This window comes from Pseudophryne corroboree, chromosome 1 (genome assembly GCF_028390025.1).
Source record: "Pseudophryne corroboree isolate aPseCor3 chromosome 1, aPseCor3.hap2, whole genome shotgun sequence".
Classification (NCBI taxonomy): Eukaryota; Metazoa; Chordata; class Amphibia; order Anura; family Myobatrachidae; genus Pseudophryne; species Pseudophryne corroboree.
The window spans coordinates 1,125,941,847-1,125,966,505 of record NC_086444.1 but is presented as its reverse complement, the minus strand read 5'-3'; the positions used below and the strand labels follow the sequence as shown (position 1 = coordinate 1,125,966,505).

The 24,659-nt window shown below is 46.9% G+C and overlaps 1 protein-coding gene across 4 annotated transcripts in view; it reads right to left on the bottom strand.

The window, feature by feature from the left end:
* Positions 1-24,659, bottom strand: part of SLC2A9 (solute carrier family 2 member 9) — a 724,331-nt gene that overhangs the window by 585,705 nt on the left and 113,967 nt on the right. For all 4 annotated transcript variants that reach the window (XM_063923094.1, XM_063923104.1, XM_063923114.1 and 1 more), the window contains one exon: positions 15,039-15,163. In XM_063923094.1, the coding sequence (XP_063779164.1) occupies positions 15,039-15,163 (125 nt within the window). The remainder of the gene's footprint in view (positions 1-15,038; positions 15,164-24,659) is intronic.

Genomic DNA, 24,659 nt, shown 5'->3' with positions numbered 1-24,659 from the left:
GACAGTAGACGACATGTCCGTAATCGTTGTCAGGTCCTTCAGTCCGGACCAGATGTCAGCATCAGCAGTCGCTCCAGACTGCCCTGCATCACCGCCAGCGGGTGGGCTCGGAATTCTGAGCCTTTTCCTCGCACCCCCAGTTGCGGGAGAATGTGAAGGAGGAGATGTTGACAGGTCGCGTTCCGCTTGACTTGACAATTTTCTCACCAGCAGGTCTTTCAACCCCAGCAGACTTGTGTCTGCCGGAAAGAGAGATCCAAGGTAGGCTTTAAATCTAGGATCGAGCATGGTGGCCAAAATGTAGTGCTCTGATTTCAACAGATTGACCACCCGTGAATCCTTGTTAAGCGAATTAAGGGCTCCATCCACAAGTCCCACATGCCTAGCGGAATCGCTCCGTGTTAGCTCCTCCTTCAATGTCTCCAGCTTCTTCTGCAAAAGCCTGATGAGGGGAATGACCTGACTCAGGCTGGCAGTGTCTGAACTGACTTCACGTGTGGCAAGTTCAAAGGGCATCAGAACCTTGCACAACGTTGAAATCATTCTCCACTGCGCTTGAGACAGGTGCATTCCACCTCCTATATCGTGCTCAATTGTATAGGCTTGAATGGCCTTTTGCTGCTCCTCCAACCTCTGAAGCATATAGAGGGTTGAATTCCACCTCGTTACCACTTCTTGCTTCAGATGATGGCAGGGCAGGTTCAGTAGTTTTTGGTGGTGCTCCAGTCTTCTGTACGTGGTGCCTGTACGCCGAAAGTGTCCCGCAATTCTTCTGGCCACCGACAGCATCTCTTGCACGCCCCTGTCGTTTTTTAAAAAATTCTGCACCACCAAATTCAAGGTATGTGCAAAACATGGGACGTGCTGGAATTTGCCCATATTTAATGCACACACAATATTGCTGGCGTTGTCCGATGCCACAAATCCACAGGAGAGTCCAATTGGGGTAAGCCATTCCGCGATGATCTTCCTCAGTTGCCGTAAGAGGTTTTCAGCTGTGTGCGTATTCTGGAAAGCGGTGATACAAAGCGTAGCCTGCCTAGGAAAGAGTTGGCGTTTGCGAGATGCTGTTACTGGTGCCGCCGCTGCTGTTCTTGCGGCGGGAGTCCATACATCTACCCAGTGGGCTGTCACAGTCATATAGTCCTGACCCTGCCCTGCTCCACTTGTCCACATGTCCGTGGTTAAGTGGACATTGGGAACAGCTGCATTTTTTAGGACACTGGTGACTCTTTTTCTGAGGTCTGTGTACATTTTCGGTATCGCCTGCCTAGAGAAATGGAACCTAGATGGTATTTGGTACCGGGGACACAGTACCTCCAACAAGTCTCTAGTTGGCTCTGCAGTAATGATGGATACCGGAACCACGTTTCTCACCACCCAGGATGCCAAGGCCTCAGTTATCCGCTTTGCTGTAGGATGACTGCTGTGATATTTCATCTTCCTCGCAAAGGACTGTTGGACAGTCAATTGCTTGGTGGAAGTAGTACAAGTGGTCTTACGACTTCCCCTCTGGGATGACCATCGACTCCCAGCAGCAACAACAGCAGCGCCAGCAGCAGTAGGCGTTACACGCAAGGATGCATCGGAGGAATCCCAGGCAGGAGAGGACTCGTCAGAATTGCCAGTGACATGGCCTGCAGGACTATTGGCATTCCTGGGGAAGGAGGAAATTGACACTGAGGGAGTTGGTGGGGTGGTTTGCGTGAGCTTGGTTACAAGAGGAAGGGATTTACTGGTCAGTGGACTGCTTCCGCTGTCACCCAAAGTTTTTGAACTTGTCACTGACTTATTATGAATGCGCTGCAGGTGACGTATAAGGGAGGATGTTCCGAGGTGGTTAACGTCCTTACCCCTACTTATTACAGCTTGACAAAGGGAACACACGGCTTGACACCTGTTGTCCGCATTTCTGTTGAAATAGTTCCACACCGAAGAGCTGATTTATTTGGTATTTTCACCAGGCATGTCAACGGCCATATTCCTCCCACGGACAACAGGTGTCTCCCCGGGTGCCTGACTTAAACAAACCACCTCACCATCAGAATCCTCCTGGTCAATTTCCTCCCCAGCGCCAGCAACACCCATATCCTCCTCATCCTGGTGTACTTCAACACTGACATCTTCAATCTGACTATCAGGAACTGGACTGCGGGTGCTCCTTCCAGCACTTGCAGGGGGCGTGCAAATGGTGGAAGGCGCATGCTCTTCGCGTCCAGTGTTGGGAAGGTCAGGCATCGCAACCGACACAATTGGACTCTCCTTGTGGATTTGGGATTTCGAAGAACGCACAGTTCTTTGCGGTGCTACTGCTTTTGCCAGCTTGAGTCTTTTCATTTTTCTAGCGAGAGGCTGAGTGCCTCCATCCTCATGTGAAGCTGAACCACTAGCCATGAACATAGGCCAGGGCCTCAGCCGTTCCTTGCCACTCCGTGTGGTAAATGGCATATTGGCAAGTTTACGCTTCTCCTCCGACAATTTTATTTTAGGTTTTGGAGTCCTTTTTTTACTGATATTTGGTGTTTTGGATTTGACATGCTCTGTACTATGACATTGGGCATCGGCCTTGGCAGACGACGTTGCTGGCATTTCATCGTCTCGGCCATGACTAGTGGCAGCAGCTTCAGCACGAGGTGGAAGTGGATCTTGATCTTTCCCTAATTTTGGAACCTCAACATTTTTGTTCTCCATATTTTAATAGGCACAACTAAAAGGCACCTCAGGTAAACAATGGAGATGGATGGATACTAGTATACAATTATGGATGGACTGCCGAGTGCCGACACAGAGGTAGCTACAGCCGTGGACTATTGTACTGTACTGTGTCTGCTGCTAATATAGACTGGATGATAATGAGATGTAGTATGTATGTATAAAGAAGAAAGAAAAAAAAACCACGGGTAGGTGGTATACAATTATGGACGGACTGCCGAGTGCCGACACAGAGGTAGCTACAGCCGTGGACTATCGTACTGTGTCTGCTGCTAATATAGACTGGTTGATAATGAGATGTAGTATGTATGTATAAAGAAGAAAGAAAAAAAAACCACGGGTAGGTGGTATACAATTATGGATGGACTGCCGAGTGCCGACACAGAGGTAGCTACAGCCGTGGACTACCGTACTGTACTGTGTCTGCTGCTAATATAGACTGGATGATAATGAGATGTAGTATGTATAAAGAAGAAAGAAAAAAAAAACCACGGGTAGGTGGTATACAATTATGGATGGACTGCCGAGTGCCGACACACAGGTAGCTACAGCCGTGAACTACCGTACTGTGTCTGCTGCTAATATAGACTGGTTGATAAAGAGATGTAGTATGTATGTATAAAGAAGAAAGAAAAAAAAACCACGGGTAGGTGGTATACAATTATGGACGGACTGCCGAGTGCCGACACAGAGGTAGCTACAGCCGTGGACTACCGTACTGTACTGTGTCTGCTGCTAATATAGACTGGATGATAATGAGATGTAGTATGTATAAAGAAGAAAGAAAAAAAAAACCACGGGTAGGTGGTATACAATTATGGATGGACTGCCGAGTGCCGACACACAGGTAGCTACAGCCGTGAACTACCGTACTGTGTCTGCTGCTAATATAGACTGGTTGATAAAGAGATGTAGTATGTATGTATAAAGAAGAAAGAAAAAAAAACCACGGGTAGGTGGTATACAATTATGGACGGACTGCCGAATGCCGACACAGAGGTAGCTACAGCCGTGGACTACCGTACTGTACTGTGTCTGCTGCTAATATAGACTGGATGATAATGAGATGTAGTATGTATGTATAAAGAAGAAAGAAAAAAAAACCACGGGTAGGTGGTATACAATTATGGATGGACTGCCGAGTGCCGACACAGAGGTAGCTACAGCCGTGGACTACCGTACTGTACTGTGTCTGCTGCTAATATAGACTGGATGATAATGAGATGTAGTATGTATGTATAAAGAAGAAAGAAAAAAAAACCACGGGTAGGTGGTATACAATTATGGATGGACTGCCGAGTGCCGACACAGAGGTAGCTACAGCCGTGGACTACCGTACTGTGTCTGCTGCTAATATAGACTGGTTGATAAAGAGATGTAGTATGTATGTATAAAGAAGAAAGAAAAAAAAACCACGGGTAGGTGGTATACAATTATGGACGGACTGCCGAGTGCCGACACAGAGGTAGCTACAGCCGTGGACTACCGTACTGTGTCTGCTGCTAATATAGACTGGTTGATAAAGAGATGTAGTATGTATGTATAAAGAAGAAAGAAAAAAAACCACGGGTAGGTGGTATACAATTATGGATGGACTGCCGAGTGCCGACACAGAGGTAGCTACAGCCGTGGACTACCGTACTGTGTCTGCTGCTAATATAGACTGGTTGATAAAGAGATGTAGTATGTATGTATAAAGAAGAAAGGAAAAAAAACCACGGGTAGGTGGTATACAATTATGGATGGACTGCCGAGTGCCGACACAGAGGTAGCTACAGCCGTGGACTACCGTACTGTACTGTGTCTGCTGCTAATATAGACTGGATGATAATGAGATGTAGTATGTATAAAGAAGAAAGAAAAAAAAACCACGGGTAGGTGGTATACAATTATGGATGGACTGCCGAGTGCCGACACAGAGGTAGCTACAGCCGTGGACTACTGTACTGTGTCTGCTGCTAATATAGACTGGTTGATAATGAGATGTAGTATGTATAAAGAAGAAAGAAAAAAAAAACCACGGGTAGGTGGTATACAATTATGGACGGACTGCCGAGTGCCGACACAGAGGTAGCTACAGCCGTGGACTACCGTACTGTACTGTGTCTGCTGCTAATATAGACTGGATGATAATGAGATGTAGTATGTATAAAGAAGAAAGAAAAAAAAACCCACGGGTAGGTGGTATACAATTATGGATGGACTGCCGAGTGCCGACACAGAGGTAGCTACAGCCGTGAACTACCGTACTGTGTCTGCTGCGACTGGATGATAAATAATGATATAAAAAATATATGTATATCACTACTGCAGCCGGACAGGTATATATTATATAATGACGGACCTGCTGGACACTGTCAGCAGAATGAGTTTTTTATTTTATAGAATAAAAAAACACCACACAAGTCACACGACGTGTGTTTAACTTTTACAGGCAGACATTCACAATACAATATAGTATACTATATACTGGTGGTCAGGTCACTGGTCAGTCACACTGGCAGTGGCACTCCTGCAGAAAAAAAGTGTGCACTGTTTAATTTTAATATGTACTCCTGGCTCCTGCTATAACCTAACTGCTCCCCAGTCTCCCCCACAATTAAGCTGTGTGAGCACAGTCAGATATTATACATAGATGATGCAGCAGCACACTGGGCTGAGCACAGATATGGTATGTGACTGAGTCACTGTGTATCGTTTTTTCAGGCAGAGAACGGATTATATTAAATAATATAAAACTGCACTGGTGGTCACTGGTCAGTCACTAGTATAACTAACTAATACTATCAGCAAAATTCTGCACTCTCTGTCTGAGTACTCCTCCTAAGCTCCAGTAAATGAAGTGTCACTGTCTCACTCTGTCACTAGTATAACTAACTAATACTATCAGCAAAATTCTGCACTCTCTGTCTGAGTACTCCTCCTAAGCTCCAGTAAATGAAGTGTCACTGTCTCACTCTCACTCTCCTATCTATTTCTTCTCTAAACGGAGAGGACGCCAGCCACGTCCTCTCACTATCAATCTCAATGCACGTGTAAAATGGCGGCGACGCGCGGCTCCTTATATAGAATCCGAGTCTCGCGATAGAATCCGAGCCTCGCGAGAATCCGACAGCGTCATGATGACGTTCGGGCGCGCTCGGGTTAACCGAGCAAGGCGGGAAGATCCGAGTCGCTCGGATCCGTGTAAAAAAAGCTGAAGTTCGGGCGGGTTCGGATTCCGAGGAACCGAACCCGCTCATCACTAGTTTTTATGTCATTGTATTCTCACCATCCATGCTGCCTTCGATTGAGACTATAGATGGTTAGCCATTCGCTAGACAGCCCTAGAAAGTGGACATTTTCAAAAGATTTGTGCATGTGTATTGTGTAATAGAGAAGACTCCCAGAGACATACTGCTCTGCCAGATAGGAGGGGCCCCCCTGCTGGTACACCTCCACTGACAGCAGCCTGGTAGCTGGGTTAAAGGTTTGATCAGTGTACAGCACTTTATCTGAGCAACAAGTTATTTGAGTACCGTTCTTGGGAAATATTTATCCTATCCAGGATATTCTTAGGGAGTCTATATATCATCCCTTATGGGCTCATTACACATGCTACTGTAGTTTCTGAATGTGTTATGTAATGGTCCTATTCAATAATATTCAACAAACATTTGCTTGCAAGAGCCAATGGGGCAGATGTATTAACCTGGAGAAGGCATAAGGAAGTGATAAACCAGTGATAAGTACAAGGTGATAAATGGAACAGCCAATCAGCTCCTAAATATTAGTTTACATATTGGAGCTGATTGGCTGGTGCATTTTTCACCTTGCATTTATCACTGGTTTATCACTTCCTTATTCTTTCTCTAGGTTAATACATCTGCCCCAATGTATCTTCAGATGGCACTGTTTTTCAAAGCCCTGCTCCATCCTATGAGAAGGAGGCCCAGGGTTGCGTAGAGGGATCCAAGTGGATCCCTCTGCCCAGGGCCGGATTGGCCAGTGCTCTTACCGGGGAGGTCCTCGGTGGGCCGAGTGGCGTGCGGGCCCGCCTCTCATATGTGGTTCCGCCCCCCACGTGTCACGCTGTGCCGCGGCCACCAGCAGCTGCTGTAGGGAGCACAGGCCCTAACTGTGGAGGCGGAGGCCAGCAGGAGAGACTGTGTAGCCCCGGGTCCCGCAGCAGAGCCGGCCCCAGCCATAACGCAAACTGGGGCCGACTTTGACTTCTGCTGGTGCTGGGCACAGTGGGGCATATCATTACTCCAGCGCCACCATCGCCTCTCCCGGGCTACAGTCTGCAGCTTGCAATGGGGTTTTAAAAAGGGGGCGTGGTCACGTGGGGTTCCGTGATTAGACCACGCCCCCAACTTTGCCTGGGGTCAAGTGATCATCTGTGTGTCCCGTACCCTGCCTGGTAGCTGCCTGCCTCCATCCCTCTGTGCTGTGGGGACCTGGAGGTAACATTTGACTTATATGTATGTATGCATGCATTCATACATACATATATGGGCTTGTGTGGAGGGTGGTGACTCCAGGGAACAGGGGGTGGGTGGGTGGGTGTGGTGAATGGGATGTAACAGGATGTGTGTATGTGGGTGGTAACTTGGTGGGTAACAGGCTGTGTGTGTGGTGATTTGGGGGCTAACAGGCTGTGTATGTGAGGTGACTGGTATGTAGCATGCTGTGTATGTGAGGTGACTGGGATGTAGCATGCTGTGTATGTGAAGTGACTGGGATGTAGCATGCTGTGTATGTGAAGTGACTGGGATGTAGCATGCTGTGTATGTGAGGTGACTGGGATGTAATAGGCTGTGTGTGTGCAATGACGGGATGGGGTAAAAGGCTATGCGTGTGTGTTTGGGGGGGGATGGCGGGAGCAGGCTGTGTGTGAGGTGACACACCGTGACAGGAGGCACTGTCAGATCCAGGGGGGCGGATGCACACAGACATGGGCCCGTTCCACCCCGCATGTCATTTATAGTGTTCTGTGAAGTGTCACCCCCCCCCAGTGTTCTGTGAAGTGTCACCCCCCCCAGTGTTCTGTAAAGTGTCACCCCCCCCCCAGTGTTCTGTGAAGTGTCACCCCCCCAGTGTTCTGTGAAGTGTCACCCCCCCCAGTGTTCTGTGAAGTGTCACCCCCCCAGTGTTCTGTGAAGTGTCATCCCCCCCCAGTGTTCTGTGAAGTGTCACCCCCCCAGTGTTCTGTGAAGTGTCTCGCCCACAGTGTTCTGTGAAGTGTCACCCCCCCAAGTGTTCTGTGAAGTGTCACCCCCCCAGTGTTCTGTGAAGAAGTGTTTCATCCCCCCCAGTGTTCTGTCAAGTGTGTCACCCCCGAAGTGTTCTGTCATTGTACCAACCCCCCCAGTGTTCTCTCACTGTGTCATACCCACCTCTGTGATTTCTGTCGCAGTCAATGTGTCACCCCCCCCCCCTTCCCGTCTGTGTTCTGTGTCTGTACAGGTCAGGGCCATAACTAGGTGTGTGCCGATGGTGCCTTGCCCACAGCGCAAGTGCAGTGAAGGCGCTCCATCTGGCAGCACACCCCTACCTACGGCTGTTTTATTCAGTGATGGAGTAGTGAAATTTCTGCTGTCCGCTGGCGCCTGCCTCTGTAAGCGACGGGGAGCACACCATTTGGTGTTACCCGTCGTGTGGTAATCTGGCTGTGAGCTCCGCCGCCATCTCTGAAGTGGAGAGGGAGCGCTCCTTCAGCCGCCTGGTGCCGTATAGGAGCCGCCGCTGCCTGTACTGTGACACCCGCCGCAGCCTGAGCACTGGAGAGGGGACTGTGAGCGCCAGTAAATGAGTGTCTGCGCCTGGTAGTCCTGGATGCCGCATCGCCATAACAGGTAACTTGAGACACACATACACACACACGCACACACACACACACACACACACTCACTCACTCTCACTCTCTGTTGCTGTGATATGTAACAAAGGGTGACTCTGCTGCTGTAATGTGTAAAATGGTACTCTACGTGCCGTACTGTGTAAAATACCTGCCTAATGTGTAAAAGGGGACTCTACCTGCCGTACTGTGTAAAAGGTAGCTATGTGGACACGGCCCTTCCCCATAAAGCCACACTCCTATATTTTGGCGCACGCCTACTGCGCGCATTGGCCTAGTTGTATATTTGGGGGGAGGGGGCGCCGATGCTGTTTTTTTTGCATACAGCGCTAAAATGTCTATTTACGGCACTGGTACAGGAGCCTCACCCCTCCACGCCACGCGGGTCAACCTGCCTCACAGGCACCATGAAGAAGCCCTGCCCCTATAAGTAAAGTCTAGATCCACCACTGGTATAAGTCTGCTCTGACTGACCTCTGCCTGCACTGCGCTCCCGGCCACCACCAGACTGTAATGCCAGCCTGTCTGCAGGGAGGGGGGAAGAAGCTGGAAGAAATGGTGACATGGAGCCTGCCCTGATTGCAGCAGTCAGACAGATCTCCATGTACCACTATCAGGTACTGCAGTTTGCAGGACATTTTTTTAAAGATTGAGAGCTGCATGGGGGGGTGTAACCGTATGCAGAAGAGGAATACTCTCAGTTCAATTTCCTCCAGCCCACTTTGCCCGGCCATGAGAATTCTTTAGTGCAGCGCTGCAGTGTAGCCGCAGCTCCTACACAAATAGAAGGGACGGTGGGCAGGTGGCGCTAGACTTATACCCTTAGCCCACCTCTCCCAGTCCCCCTCCAATGGTGCTGGACTGTGGAGGGAATAAGGAGCTGGTGGCGCACTGAGAGCAGACACCACTGAGAGATGAGGCAAGTGGGGTGGGGGTGACATTTATTATGTGTAAAAGGGGCACTGCTTCCGTGGACATGTGTATAAGCAGCACTGCTACAATGGCCATTATTATGTGTATAAGCAGCACTGCTACCATGGGCATTACGTATACAAGCGGTACTGATACCGTGCCAATTATGTGTATAAGTGGCACTCTTACTGTGGGCATTATTATGTGTTTAAGCAGCACTGCTACCGTGGGCGCAGGCTCTGTTACTGTGGGCATTATTATGTGTTTAAGCAGCACTGCTACCATGGGCGCAGGCACTATTACTGTGGGCATTATTATGTGTTTAAGCGGCAATGCTACCCTGGGCTTTATGTGTTTATAAGCGGCACTGATACTGTGGTCATTATTATGTATATAAGAGTCACTGATACTGTGCCCATTATGTGTATAAGTGGCACTGATACCATGGCCGTTATGTGTATAAGCGGGACTGCTACCATTGGCATTATTATGTGTACAAACAGCACTGATACCGCACTGATACCGTGCCAATTATTATGTGTATAAGCGGCACTGTTACCTTGGGTATTATTATGTATATAAGCGGCACTGATACTGTGGGCATGTGTATAAGGGGCGCTACTCTGTAGCATAGCGTGAATATGGGGTACTACTCTGTGGTGTAATATGAAATAGAGGCACTATGTACAGTGTAATGACAATAAGGGGGAAATTCAAATGTTTGAAAAGTCGGTTGGGTGTCTGTTTTTTTCCTGTCTCTTAAGGCCCGTACACACTCTTGAACGGTCGATATATCGCGGGTCCGTCGGCCAGTGTGTATGGCCGATACGTCTGTGAACTCTGTCGTTCACAAACGTATTGCGTCGGCCCCGCAGCACAGCCGACGGCCTATATATCTACCGATATATTGGCGCGTCACTGGGTGTGTGCGGCCGTCGGCCAACCTCCCGTACACATGCCGCAGCGGCCGTCGGTGATTGACAGCTGAACTGGGCGGGCGTGTGTACACGCCCGCCCAGTTCATGACGTCAGTCCCCGACGGATCGGGCAGTGTGTATGCTCGACACACTGCCCGATCCGTCCATAGATATATCTGCAGATCAATTGATCGGCAGATATATCTACCAGTGTGTACCCACCTTAAGATAGGAAAAAACAGACACCCAACTGACTTTTACAATTGAATATCCCCCTAAGAGTGTGCTATTGTGTTGCATAATTTGTATTGGGGGTACTATTGTGTGGCCACGCCCTTTCCATGTAATGCCGCACACCTTTTTTGTGACGTGCGCCTTCTGTGCGCACTGTTCCTTTAGACAGTATGGGGGTTAGGGCAAAATTTGTTGTTTACGGGGGGGGGGGGGGGGGGGGTGCCTAACACCCTACCATCGCCTCTGCCCCTGCTTAATGGGAGGGGAGTCGGTGGCGGGGGAAATGAGTTCCACCACCTCTCCAGAACCACTTTAAGCCCTGGTAGGGACAGCCAACACACAAAGAGGAGGGGAATGGGGTAGAAACTGTATATACGAAACTGGAGACAAGAAGGCTAACAGAAGGTGAAAGACAGGCAGGTGATTGATAGATGAAGGCATACACACATGGGTAACAGACAGCAGAAAGTGGAACAATTGTCAAAGCATGATGAAGCGAATTGCTCAGAATTGTTCACCCAGTGGAAATGCAGTAAAGCTAGGATCAGGTGGTACAGCAGTAAGCTGTGCCCCCTATTTAAACAGGGTGGCTGCGTGCTTCCAATTGTGGCTGTCCCATTGGCGCAGAAGCCCTGCATCAAGTGACTGGCCGAAGCTTGGCAGGTAAAAGGGGAGAGAGGCAGAAACTGTGCAGAAGGAGAAAGGCAGAAGGTGGTCAGTGAATAGACAGAAGGAAACATGCATAAGGGAAAATTATATAGGTGTGAAAATGAGAAAAGAGAGGCTGGGAGAAACATGCAGTAGATGGACTGAGAGGGAGGAGGAGACGCACGGAGAAGATGGACTAAGAGTGCGAACATATGCAGAAGATGGACTTAGTGGGGTAGATAGACTAAGGGGTTAATTCAATTCAACGCGGATTGGATAGCATCGGTAGGGAGCTTCTGGAGCTATTCAATGCAGCGCGATGCTAAGTCTGAGAATACCCGTATTCCCGGACTAAATAAGGTGTTAAGTCGTGAGAACGGGCATTCTCCGGCTAAACTGCCTCGCCGTGGTGCTGTTTGCTCAGCGTTAGGTCACAAAGCAGCATTGTGGACCTAGTTTTGTTGAATTCCGGCTCGCACCCTTAGAAGGGTGCAAGAAGAAATCCTCTAGTCAGTGACAGCATTGCTCTGAATTGAATAGCACCAGGAGCTCCCTCCCAGCGCTATTCAATCCGTGTTGAACTGAACTGACCCCTTAGAAGCAGAGAAAAATGAAGGGGATGGACTGAGATAGGAGTGTGCAGAGGATTAAATGTCACCCCAGTATTAATTTCTTAACTACTCCTGCTACAACACAATACTTTCTAAACTTTTAATGTGTTAGGTCCAGCTAATTTGACATGCTCTGCCTTTTGTTGGTGTAACTCCGCCTACATTACATTTTTAAGTAAGCCCGCCTACTTTGATATTGGCTCCGCCTACAGTTGGTTTGGTGCCGCCCACATGAGGCCACTTCTAGAAACTTTTCCAGGGCCACTTTTGTTTCCCAATCCGTCCCTGCCTCTGCCGCTGTCACACAGAGCGAACTTTTGGCTGTGCATATCAGTGTTAGGGATCATGGGGACTGCTGTTTTTTCAGAGCAGCTGGCCCCAGCCCGGAGCAATGCTGAATTGCCCTGGTAACAAAGGATCCCCCCACAGCAACTCTGGCTCCTGATGATGAACAGGTTTCTAAAAGAGTATTAATTCATCTGTTTCTGTTGTATGTAACAGTTTACTAAAAGGCCAGTAAAGGTAATAACAAAGGATAAAAGAGGTGTACTTGCCATGTAATATATGTTATTATATACAAAAAATATCAGAACATTCTAAACTAAGGTTTTCATTATGGAGAACGTATTCATCTCTATGCACACCAGACTTGCAACCAATAACACTATATAAGGATACTACAAAGAACTTTTCAAACTCAACAGATGGGAATAGTTTGAAATGTGGTAGATAACAATGTCACAGACATTTCCAGACAATATAACTCTTGTTATCAGGGGCAGATTGGGAACTAAAAGTGGCCCTGGAAAATATTGTAGAAGTGGCCTCACATATGCAGCACCAGAGGTATACTTTGTAACCATGGCGGCAGCACCACCCCTCACATGTCAACAAACAAAACAGGCCCCACATGCACATTTGCCCACCGGGAATCTTCCCTGTGAGCTCACATGACTAATCCACCCCTGCTTGTTATAACACTAAGGGGAACATTTACTAAGCAGTGATAAGAGCGGAGAAGTGAGCCAGTGGAGAAGTGCCCATGGCAACCAATCAGCACTGAAGTAACATCTATAATTTGCATACTATAAAATGATACAGAGCTGCTGATTGATGGAGCAATTTCTCCACTTGCTCACTTCTCCGCTCTTTTCACTGCTTAGTAAATGTCCCCCTAAAACTCTTAGCTTTGAAGCCAACGGAAACCTGGAAGTCTCGCGAGACTTGGGAACCCGGAAGTCACGGCAGCACCTGGCGGTCCCACAGGTCCCCGCTCCGGTTGTACATTGCCATACACGCCGTGGAAGCAGGGAACCTAGACAGGACAATAAGGAGGGACAGACTATACAGAGGCGCAGCAACAAAATGGATAACACCATTGGCTGAGACCTCGGAGTTAGACGCCAGTGCCGGGAATGGCACCATCGCACACCGGAGGGGTGAGTACTGTACCTGGAGGGTCGGGATGCCGGCTCTCTAGAACAGAGACCCTTACATCTATTGTATCACAGCACCTGTCACTGACCTAGGTTGGGGGTGTTGTGAACTCGGGGGTTCTCCCGATGGTAGGGGAGAGGAACCACAGTTGGGTCGGAACAGGTATGGCTTGATATAGGTCTTCCTCATACAGGACTCTGACAGTAAAGCTTGGTGAAAATATTAAGAACTATATTGCAGGAAGAGAGCAACACAATGTCACATAGCAGAGAAGGAACGTATGGAGGGAATGTCCAGGCCTATAGGAGAACTTGTAAGCAATGTTAAAGATTCCAGGAAAATAAGTACTTGTGAGTGTTGGTACAAGATAATGGTGACTGAAGAACTTGTGAGTGATGTTTTTAAAAATACTGATGATTTGAAGAACTGGTGAACGGTGGTTAAAGACTCTGATGATTTGAAACACTTGTGAGCGGTGGTTGCTGATGATTTGTATGACTTGAGAGCGATGATTAAAGACACTGTAGAACTTGGGAGCGGTGTTTAAAGACACTGATGACTTGTAGAATTTGAGAACAGTGTTTAAAGACACAGATGACTTGTAGAACTTGAGAGCGGTGTTTAAAGACACAGATGTCTTGTAGAACTTGAGAGCGGTGTTTAAAGGCACTGAAGACTTGTAGAACTTGAGAGCGGTGTTTAAAGACACAGATGACTTGTAGAACTTGAGAGCGGTGTTTAAAGACACTGAAGACTTGTAGAACTTGAGAGCGGTGTTTAGCCCGCAGCCCACGCTGACTCCAAGAAGCACTGGTGACTGGATTGGAGAGGAACACACCAGCCGCCATATACGTTGGAACTGTGCAGCAACTGGCACCTGGAAGCGCCGGAGACACTAGGGTACGACTGCAGAGAGACTCGCCGGGAACAAGAGCACTGGCATCCACTTCAGGGGAAAAGACGATACTCAGGCACCGAGGCGCTGCCCGGCGTCTGCCTTTGAATCTCCCGCCTCCGCTGGATTGGCGGAACAGTCTGATGACGTCACCTGCTCCCCGCCCACGTGATGCCGGGTGTCATGGCGGCGCCCCTGCCCGGGGAACCGCCGGGAGCCGCGCCAGCCAGGCGCCAGAGCCCGTGGACCATCGAAGGTGGAGGCCGCAACACAGACCAGCAGGCACGCAGGGGTAAGCGCTGTGAACGCGGCCGCCTATGGCGTGTGACAGTACCATTGTGCAACAAAGGAACATAGCACTTTTACTGGAACCAGCATTTGGAACCTATTTGATCATGACTATTACATACTAACTTTCAGCTACAAATTCCGACTATATTTCACAGTCTGTGTCATCAGCGTCTGGACTTTGATCCTAATTGTGATCCATCACCTGTGTGCTAACAATCGCTGTTATTTTATCATTTGCTATTTGAATGCATTATACTCTTTATGCCTGAGCACTGTGTCTCAATAAAAGGCATAGCTATACACAGCGCTTATCTGTCACATGTTTCCTTACTAACCCTAGGAGGTGAGCGCAGGTTCCACTTCCTCAGTAATCGCATTTGTGAATTTAGCAAGATATGTTTTCAGAAAACCTTGTATTTTTATTTAAAAAAATAAAGTAAAAAGATCAAAAAATACTTTTGTAAAGTGTCTGCCTATTATATTGTACAAAAATGATATCCATGTTTAGCTATACAACATAAAATGGATGGAAAGAAAAATACCTCCATCGAGTCCCATTATAAAACGACCAATAATGACCATTTCAGGAGCTCCTGCAAGGTTTGCTAGCGACATCAATAAGGACGCTACAATTGCAAAGAGATTGTTCAGGAGTAATGTTCTTTTCCTGCAATACATATAAACCGAGCAATGGTAAGAACATGTAATACTTATCTCCATAGTCTCTAAAACATATTTATTAAAAATCCAATATGATTACAGTCCTAGAGGCATAGGAGCCTTGAGATTTCAAAATGAGATAACTCATCCCTTCCAGAGACATTATATTTAGGTAGAGTTTTTCGGTTGTGATTACATTGTTCCGTCCTGAAAATGCCATTTTAGTATAAAGGCAAATATTAAATTATCACAAAAATATTTTTTTCTCAACTGAATTATTACATTCTTGAGAAAAATAAAATAATGTACAGATAAAATACACTAACACACTGTATATATTTAACATCAGAAATTTTTTTGAAATAAATGTACACACAATTTGTTTTAATTCTTGGTGATTTTATCTCTAATAAATACCACTGGCCTATGAGTTTTGGTGAAATTTGGGCATTTTAAGCAAATCTTTTAAAACTGTAAAAACACTCTCTAAAAATAGAGATCCTCCAATAAACGGGAACAGTAAAAGTGAAACGCGCCTATTCCAATGTGTTGTCAGTCTTTACCAGCTATGGGGCTCTGTAATGCATCATGCCTTAAAGCACATGCTCCGAAAGTGAATGCAGCAAATGTGCCTATGTAGACATGTAGTCATTCTCACCTTACCACCATAGAGGAGACACTGGGGGTGGTAGGTGGTAGACTGGGGAAAGGGTGTTCTCATGACAGCAAAGTTCAGTGAGAATTTGTTCAAGTAAATACAACTCATGCTATGGACACAGCCGGCCTTAGGCATAGGCAAATGCCTATGGCATTTGGTATGCTTAGGGGCACCAGCAGCTTCTGCTGATTAAAATGATATGCGGCATGCTTATATTGTGTGTGTGACTGTAGCTGTATCTGCATACGAAATGCTATATTGCAGTGTATTCCTAGAAATCACTGTAATGTAGCATTTCGTATGTAGATACAGCCACTGTCGCACACAGAATATAGGCATGCTGCATATCATTTTAATCAGCAGAAGCTGCTTGTGCATCCTAGCCACATAGTAATGCAAATAAGATGCATTTTCATAAACAAAAGGCGCCCGACGTTAGCAGAGCTGCCAGCTGACTCATGCCAGGCATCTCCTGCAGAACTAGTGGCGGTAATAGGGGGCACCAGCCATAATCTTGCCTAGGGCATCATATTGGTTAAAGCCGGCTCTGTATGGACACACCTTATAACCATATAAATAATCTATGGCTCATGGTTTAGATTATCAAGAGTAATGACACAAATAGTAACAAATTACATATTTATTGTACACTGAAAGCCAGAGTAGATACATCACGAGTAAGTTACAGCTGCAATATCTTTTGATACCACTAGATGGCGTATGTTCTCAACATGAGGTGTATGTTGGAAAGGAAGGTGAACCTTTATAAGTTTGGATATGATTGGATATAGATTTGATGCTGCATGCTGTATATATAATTGTTATAATTGTGAGGTCCTTGATTGTGACCAGCTCATCCTATGCTGTAATATATAAGCTTTGTACTGTGCCTTTTTGCTCACTGCCTATCTTATTGACCCCTTAATTAATTAATTAATTAATTAATTAAATATACTGGTGTATCTTGACATGAGGTTAATGAACGAAAAGTGAAACCTTCAATAACCATGTCACTTCTCAGACTTAAAAAAAATCTATATATCATTAATGCCTCTAACAGACAGGACAATATATATATATATATATATATATATATATATATATACACTGATCAAAAAAATAAAGGGAACACTAAAATAACTAGAGATGAGCGGGTTCGGTTCCTCGGAAACCGAACCCCCCCGAACTTCACCCATTTTACACGGGTCCGAGGCATACTCGGATTCTCCCGTATGGCTCGGTTAACCCGAGCGCGCCCGAACGTCATCATCCCGCTGTTGGATTCTCGCGAGATTCGGATTCTATATAAGGAGCCGCGCGTCGCCGCCATTTTTCACTCGTGCATTGGAAATGATAGTGAGAGGACGTGGCTGGCGTCCTCTCACTTTGTTTCAGGGGGCTGCATATCTTTATTCTGGGGACCAGCAGTATTATAGGAGGAGTACAGTGCAGAGTTTTGCTGACCAGTGACCACCAGGATTATACGTTGTCTGCCTGAAAAACGCTCCATATCTGTGCTCAGTGTGCTGCATATATCTGTGCTCACACTGCTTTATTGTGGGTACTGGGGACCAGCAGTATTATATAGGAGGAGTACAGTGCAGAGTTTTGCTGACCAGTGACCACCAGTATACGTTGTCTGCCTGAAAAACGCTCCATATCTGTGCTCAGTGTGCTGCATATATCTGTGCTCACACTGCTTTATTGTGGGTACTGGGGACCACCAGTATATTATATAGGAGGAGTACAGTGCAGAGTTTTGCTGACCAGTGACCACCAGTATTATACGTTGTCTGCCTGAAAAACGCTCCATATCTGTGCTCAGTGTGCTGCATATATCTGTGCTCACACTGCTTTATTGTGGGTACTGGGGACCACCAGTATATTATATAGGAGGAGTACAGTGCAGAGTTTTGCTGACCAGTGACCACCAGTATTATACGTTGTCTGCCTGAAAAACGCTCCATATCTGTGCTCAGTGTGCTGCATATATCTGTGCTCACACTGCTTTATTGTGGGTACTGGGGACCACCAGTATATATTATAGGAGGAGTACAGTGCAGAGTTTTGCTGACCAGTGACCACCAGTATTATACGTTGTCTGCCTGAAAAACGCTCCATATCTGTGCTCAGTGTGCTGCATATATCTGTGCTCACACTGCTTTATTGTGGGGACTGGGGACCAGCAGTATATTATAGGAGGAGTACAGTGCATAATTTTGCTGACCACCAGTATATAATATATAGGAGTACGGTTCAGAAGGCCACTGCTCTACCTACCTCTGTGTCGTCAAGTATACTATCCATCCATACCTGTGGTGCATTTCAGTTTTGCACAGTTTTCTGACCACCAGTATATAATATATAGCAGTACGGTACAGTAGGCCACTGCTCTGCCTACCTCTGTGTCGTCAAGTATACTATCCATCCATACCTGTGGTGCATTTCAGTTTTGCACAGTTTGCTGACCACCAGTATATAATATATAGCAGTACGGTACAGTAGGCCACTGCTCTACCTACCTCTGTGTCGTCAAGTATACTATCCATCCATACCTGTGGTGCATTTCAGTTTTGCACAGTTTGCTGACCACCAGTATATAATATATAGCAGTACGGTACAGTAGGCCACTGCTCTACCTACCTCTGTGTCGTCAAGTATACTATCCATCCATACCTGTGGTGCATTTCAGTTGTGCGCAGTATATATAGTAGTAGGCCATTGCTATTGATACTGGCATATAATTCCACACATTAAAAAATGGAGAACAAAAATGTGGAGGGTAAAATAGGGAAAGATCAAGATCCACTTCCACCTCGTGCTGAAGCTGCTGCCACTAGTCATGGCCGAGACGATGAAATGCCATCAACGTCGTCTGCCAAGGCCGATGCCCAATGTCATAGTAGAGAGCATGTAAAATCCAAAACACAAAAGTTCAGTAAAATGACCCAAAAATCAAAATTAAAAGAGTCAGAGGAGAAGCGTAAACTTACCAATATGCCATTTACGACACGGAGTGGCAAGGAACGGCTGAGGCCCTGGCCTATGTTCATGGCTAGTGGTTCAGCTTCACATGAGGATGGAAGCACTCATCCTCTCGCTAGAAAACTGCAGTGCCACTCCTAGATGGGCCAGGTGTTTGTGTCGGCCACTTGGGTCGCTTAGCTTAGTCACACAGCTACCTCATTGAGCCTCTTTTTTTCTTTGCATCGTGTGCTGTTTGGGGACAATTTTTTTGAAGTGCCATCCTGTCTGACACTGCAGTGCCACTCCTAGATGGGCCAGATGTTTGTGTCGGCCACTTGGGTCGCTTAGCTTAGTCATCCAGCGACCTCGGTGCAAATTTTAGGACTAAAAATAATATTGTGAGGTGTGAGGTGTTCAGAATAGACTGGAAATGAGTGGAAATTATGGTTATTGAGGTTAATAATACTATGGGATCAAAATGACCCCCAAATTCTATGATTTAAGCTGTTTTTGAGGGTTTTTTGTAAAAAAACACCCGAATCCAAAACACACCCGAATCCGACAAAAAATTTTTCAGGGAGGTTTTGCCAAAACGCGTCCGAATCCAAAACACGGCCGCGGAACCGAATCCAAAACCAAAACACAAAACCCGAAAAATGTCCGGTGCACATCACTAAAAATAACACATCCCAGATCTGAAAGAATGAAATATTCTTATTAAATACTTTGTTCTTTACATAGTTGAATGTGCTGACAACAAAATCACACAAAAATGATCAATGGAAATCAAATTTATTAACCCATGGAGGTCTGGATTTGGAGTCACACTCAAAATTAAAGTGGAAAAACACACTACAGGCTGATCCAACTTTGATGTAATGTCCTTAAAACAAGTCAAAATGAGGCTCAGTAGTGTGTGTGGCCTCCACGTGCCTGTATGACCTCCCTACAACGCTTGGGCATGCTCCTGAATGAGGTGGCGGATGGTCTCCTAAGGGATCTCCTCCCAGACCTGGACTGAAGCATCCGCCAACTCCTGGACAGTCTGTGGTGCAACGTGGCGTTGGTGGATGGAGCGAGACATGATGTCCCAGATGTGCTCAATTGGATTCAGGTCTGGGGAACGGGCGGGCCAGTCCATAGCATCAATGCCTTCGTCTTGCAGGAACTGCTGACACACTCCAGCCACATGAGGTCTAGCATTGTCTTGCATTAGGAGGAACCCAGGGCCAACCTCACCAGCATATGGTCTCACAAGGGGTCTGAGGATCTCATCTCGGTACCTAATGGCAGTCAGGCTACCTCTGGCGAGTACATGGAGGCTGTGCGGCCCCCCAAAGAAATGCCGCCCCACACCATTACTGACCCACTGCCAAACCGGTCATGCTGGAGGATGTTGCAGGCAGCAGAACGTTCTCCTTGGCATCTCCAGACTCTGTCACGTCTGTCACATGTGCTCAGTGAGAACCTGCTTTCATCTGTGAAGAGCACAGGGCGCCAGTGGTGAATTTGCCAATCTTGGTGTTCTCTGGCAAATGCCAAACGTCCTGCACGGTGTTGGGCTGTAAGCACAACCCCCACCTGTGGACGTCGGGCCCTCATACCACCCTCATGGAGTCTGTTTCTGATCGTTTGAGTAGACACATGCACATTTGTGGCTTGCTGGAGGTCATTTTGCAGGGCTCTGGCAGTGCTCCTCCTGTTCCTCCTTGCACAAAGGCGAAGGTAGCGGTCCTGCTGCTGGGTTGTTTCCCTCCTATGGCCTCCTCCACATCTCCTGATGTACTGGCCTGTCTCCTGGTAGCGCCTCCATGCTCTGGACACTACGCTGACAGACACAGTAAACCTTCTTGCCACAGCTCGCATTGATGTGCCATCCTGGATGAGCTGCACTACCTGAGCCACTTGAGTGGGTTGTAGACTCTGTCTCATGCTACCACTAGAGTGAAAGCACCGCCAGCTTTCAAAAGTGACCAAAACATCAGACAGAAAGCATAGGAGCTGAGAAGTGGTCTGTGGTCACCATCTGCAGAACAACTCCTTTATTGGTGGTGTCTTGCTAATTGCCTATAATTTCCACCTGTTGTCTATTCCATTTGCACAACAGCATGTGAAATTGATTGTCAATCAGTGTTGCTTCCTAAGTGGACAGTTTGATTTCACAGAAGTGTGATTGACTTGGAGTTACATTGTGTTGTTTAAGTGTTCCCTTTATTTTTTTGAGCAGTGTATATATATATATATATATATATATATATATACATATACCACACACACTATACATGACTTTTAGATACATAAAAAAGTACTGTACAGCATACAATAGCCTACATCGTTATCTTTTCACAAATAAGCATGTCGGACTCAAACAAACTACTATAGGTCATAACTGGGCCTCTATCCATTTACTAGTAAAGGCAAACTGCAGTTCAGGGAGTCAATGCCATTTGTGTGCAATGGAAATTGGAATAGCTCCTCAAAAACAGGATTGTGGGTGACATGCATAACATTTAACAAGAAAAGAACCATGGACGATAGCATTAGTGGAAATTAAGCATGTAGTGTATGATATCTGTCCTGTCCTGGATCCATTTACAAGTCAGTGTTTTTATTACATAACAGTTAGGCTCTACTGGCTATACTGATAATAGGATTTTAATTACCTACCGGTAAATCCTTTTCTCGTAGTCCGTAGAGGATGCTGGGGTCCACATTAGTACCACGGAGTATAGACGGGTCCACTAGGAGCCACTAGCACTTTAAGAGTTTGAGAGTGTGGGCTGGCTCCACCCTCTATGCCCCTCCTACCAGACTCATTATAGGAACTGTGCCCATGGAGAAGGACAACTTCGAGAGAAGGATTTTACACAGATACTGGCGAGATTCAAACCAGCTCACACATACAAGGCAAACCAAGTTAACCAGCTTGAAACCTCAGCAACGGCTGAACAGGATTACTTAAGTATACTTAACCAAGTAACCCCTCAGTACTTAACTAAGTAACAAATGCAGAAAAACGAAGCGCTGGGCGGGTGCCCAGCATCCTCTACGGACTATGAGAAAAGGATTTACCGGTAGGTAATTAAAATCCTATTTTCTCTTACATCCTAGAGGATGCTGGGGTCCACATTAGTACCATGGGGATGTACCAAAGCTCCCAGAACGGGAGGGAGAGCACGGAGGCTCCTACAGAACTGATTGACCAAACTTAAGATCCTCAGAGGCCAAAGTATAAAACTTGTAGAACTTAGCAAACGTGTTCGACCCAGACCAAGTAGCCGCTCGGCAAAACTGTACAGCCGAGACACCCCAGGCAGCCGCCCAGGAAGAACCCACCTTATGAGTAGAGTGGGCTTTAACCAATGTAGGACACGGCAATCCTGCCTTAGAATATGCATGCTGGATAGTGAACCTGATCCAGCGAGAGATAGTCTGCTTAGAAGCAGGACACCCAAGTTTCTTGGGATCATACAGGACAAAGAGTCAAATTTTCTGTGACGAGCAGTCCTCTTCACATAGATTTTCAGAGCCCTTACAACATCCAAGGACTTTGATGAAATTGAGGAGTCAGTAGCAACTGGCACCACGATAGGTTGGTTGATATGAAATGCCGACACAACCTTTGGAAGGAAGTGCTGATGTGTCTGGAGCTCAGCTCTATCTTCATGGACGATCAAGTAGGGGCTCTTACAAGACATAGCCCCCAACTCCGACACACGTCTATCAGAAGCTAAGGCCAACAGAGTGACAGCCTTCGACGTGAGAAACTTGACCTCAACCTCCGATAGAGGTTTGAACCAATCCGATTGGAGGAACTGTAACACCACGTTAAGATCCCAGGGCGCCGTAGGTGGCACAAAGGAAGGCTGGATGTGCAGAACCCCTTTCAAAAAGGTCTGAAACTCAGGGAGGAAAGCCAACTGTTTCTGTAAGAAAATGGATAGGGCCGAAATCTGGACCTTTACGGATCCCAACCGCAGGCCCATATCCACACCCGCTTGCAGGAAGAGTCCCAGTTGAAACTCCATCGTAGGAAACTTCTTGGATTCACACCAAGAAACATACTTTTTCCAAATGTGATGGTAATGTTTAGACGTTCCTCCTTTCCTAGCCTGTAACAGAGTAGGAATAACCTTGTTTGGAATCCCCTTCCGATCTAAGATCTGGCGTTCAACTTCCATGCCGTCAAACTTAGCCGCGGTAAGTCTTGATAAGCAAATGTCCCCTGCAGCAGCAGGTCCTCCCGAAGAGGAAGAGGCCTCGGCTCTTCCAGCAGTAGATCCAGAAAATCCGCGTACCAAGCCCTTCTTGGCCAGTCTGGAGCAATGAGGATTGCATGAACTCCTGTTCTCCTTATGAGCTTTAGGAATCTTGTAATTAGTGGAAGTGGAGGAAACACGTACACTGACTGGAACACCCACGGAGTTACCAGGGCGTCCACCGCCACTGCCTGCGGGTCTCTTGACCTGGAGCAATACCTCCAAAGTTTTTTGTTGAGGCGGGATGCCATCATGTCTATTTGAGGAACCCCCCAAAGATTTGTCACCTCCGTGAACACCTCTGGATGGAGACCCCACTCTCCTGGATGTAGATCGTGTCTGCTGAGGAAGTCCACTTCCCAGTTCTCCACTTCCAGAATGAAGATTGCTGACAGCACCACCGCATGCTTTTCCGCCCAGAGGATGATTTTTGTTACCTCTGACATTGCAGCTCTGCTCTTCGTTCTGCCTTGTTGGTTTATGTAGACACTGTCGTCACATTGTCTGACTGAACCTGAATGGCCTGATCTTCCAGAAGATGTGCCGCTTGTAGAAGACCATTGTACACGACTCTTAGTTCCAGAATGTTTATCGGAAGACTGGATTCCAAGCTTGACCACCTTCCTTGGAAGGTTTTTCCCTGAGTGACTGCGCCCCAGCCCCGGAGACTTGCATCCGTGGTTAGAAGGATCCAGTCCTGAATCCCAAACCTGCGGCCCTACAGAAGGTGAGGCATTTGTAGCCACCAGAGGAGGGAAATCCTTGCTTTCGGCAACAGACGTATCCTCAGGTGCATGTGTAGATGAGAACTCGACCACTTGTCTAGGAGATCCAATTGAAAGGATCAAGCATGGAACCTTCAGAGCCTGAAGACGAATGCACTGATGAATTGATACCTGGGCTGGCTTCAGGACATCCCGGACCATTGATTGTATCACCAACGCTTTCTCCACCGGTAGAAACACCCACTGCACTTCTGTGTCGAGGATCATCCCCAGGAAAGACAATCTCCTTGTCGGCTCCAAATGTGACTTTGGAAGGTTCAGGATCCAACCTTGGACCCTGAGCAGATGAGTCGTGAGAGCAATGGACTGCAACAGCTTCTCCCTGGAAGATGCCTTTATCAGCAGATCATCCAGGTATGGAATTATGTTCACTCCCTGTCTGCGGAGAAGAACCATCATCTCTGCCATCACCTTGGTGAACACCCTCGGTGCCATGGAGAGACCGAATGGCAGCGCCTGAAACTGATAGTGACTGTCTAACAGTGCAAATTTGAGATAAACCTGGTGTGGATGCCAAATCGGAATGTGGAGATACGCATTCTTGATATCTAAGGATACCAGAAACTCCCCCTCCTCCATACCTGAGATCACCACTCTCAGAGACACTATTTTGAATTTGAACTCCCTTAGATAAGGGATTAACGATTTCAAGTTCAAATTTGGTCTGACTGAACCATCTGGTTTTGGTAACACAAAAAGGTATGAATAGTAACCCACGTTGTGTATATGAGGTGAAACTGGGACAATGACCTCTGACCTTTTCAATTTCTGGATAGCTTCCAGTAGGACAGTTCTGTCTGTCAGTAAAGCTGGCAAGCCTGATTTGAAGAATCG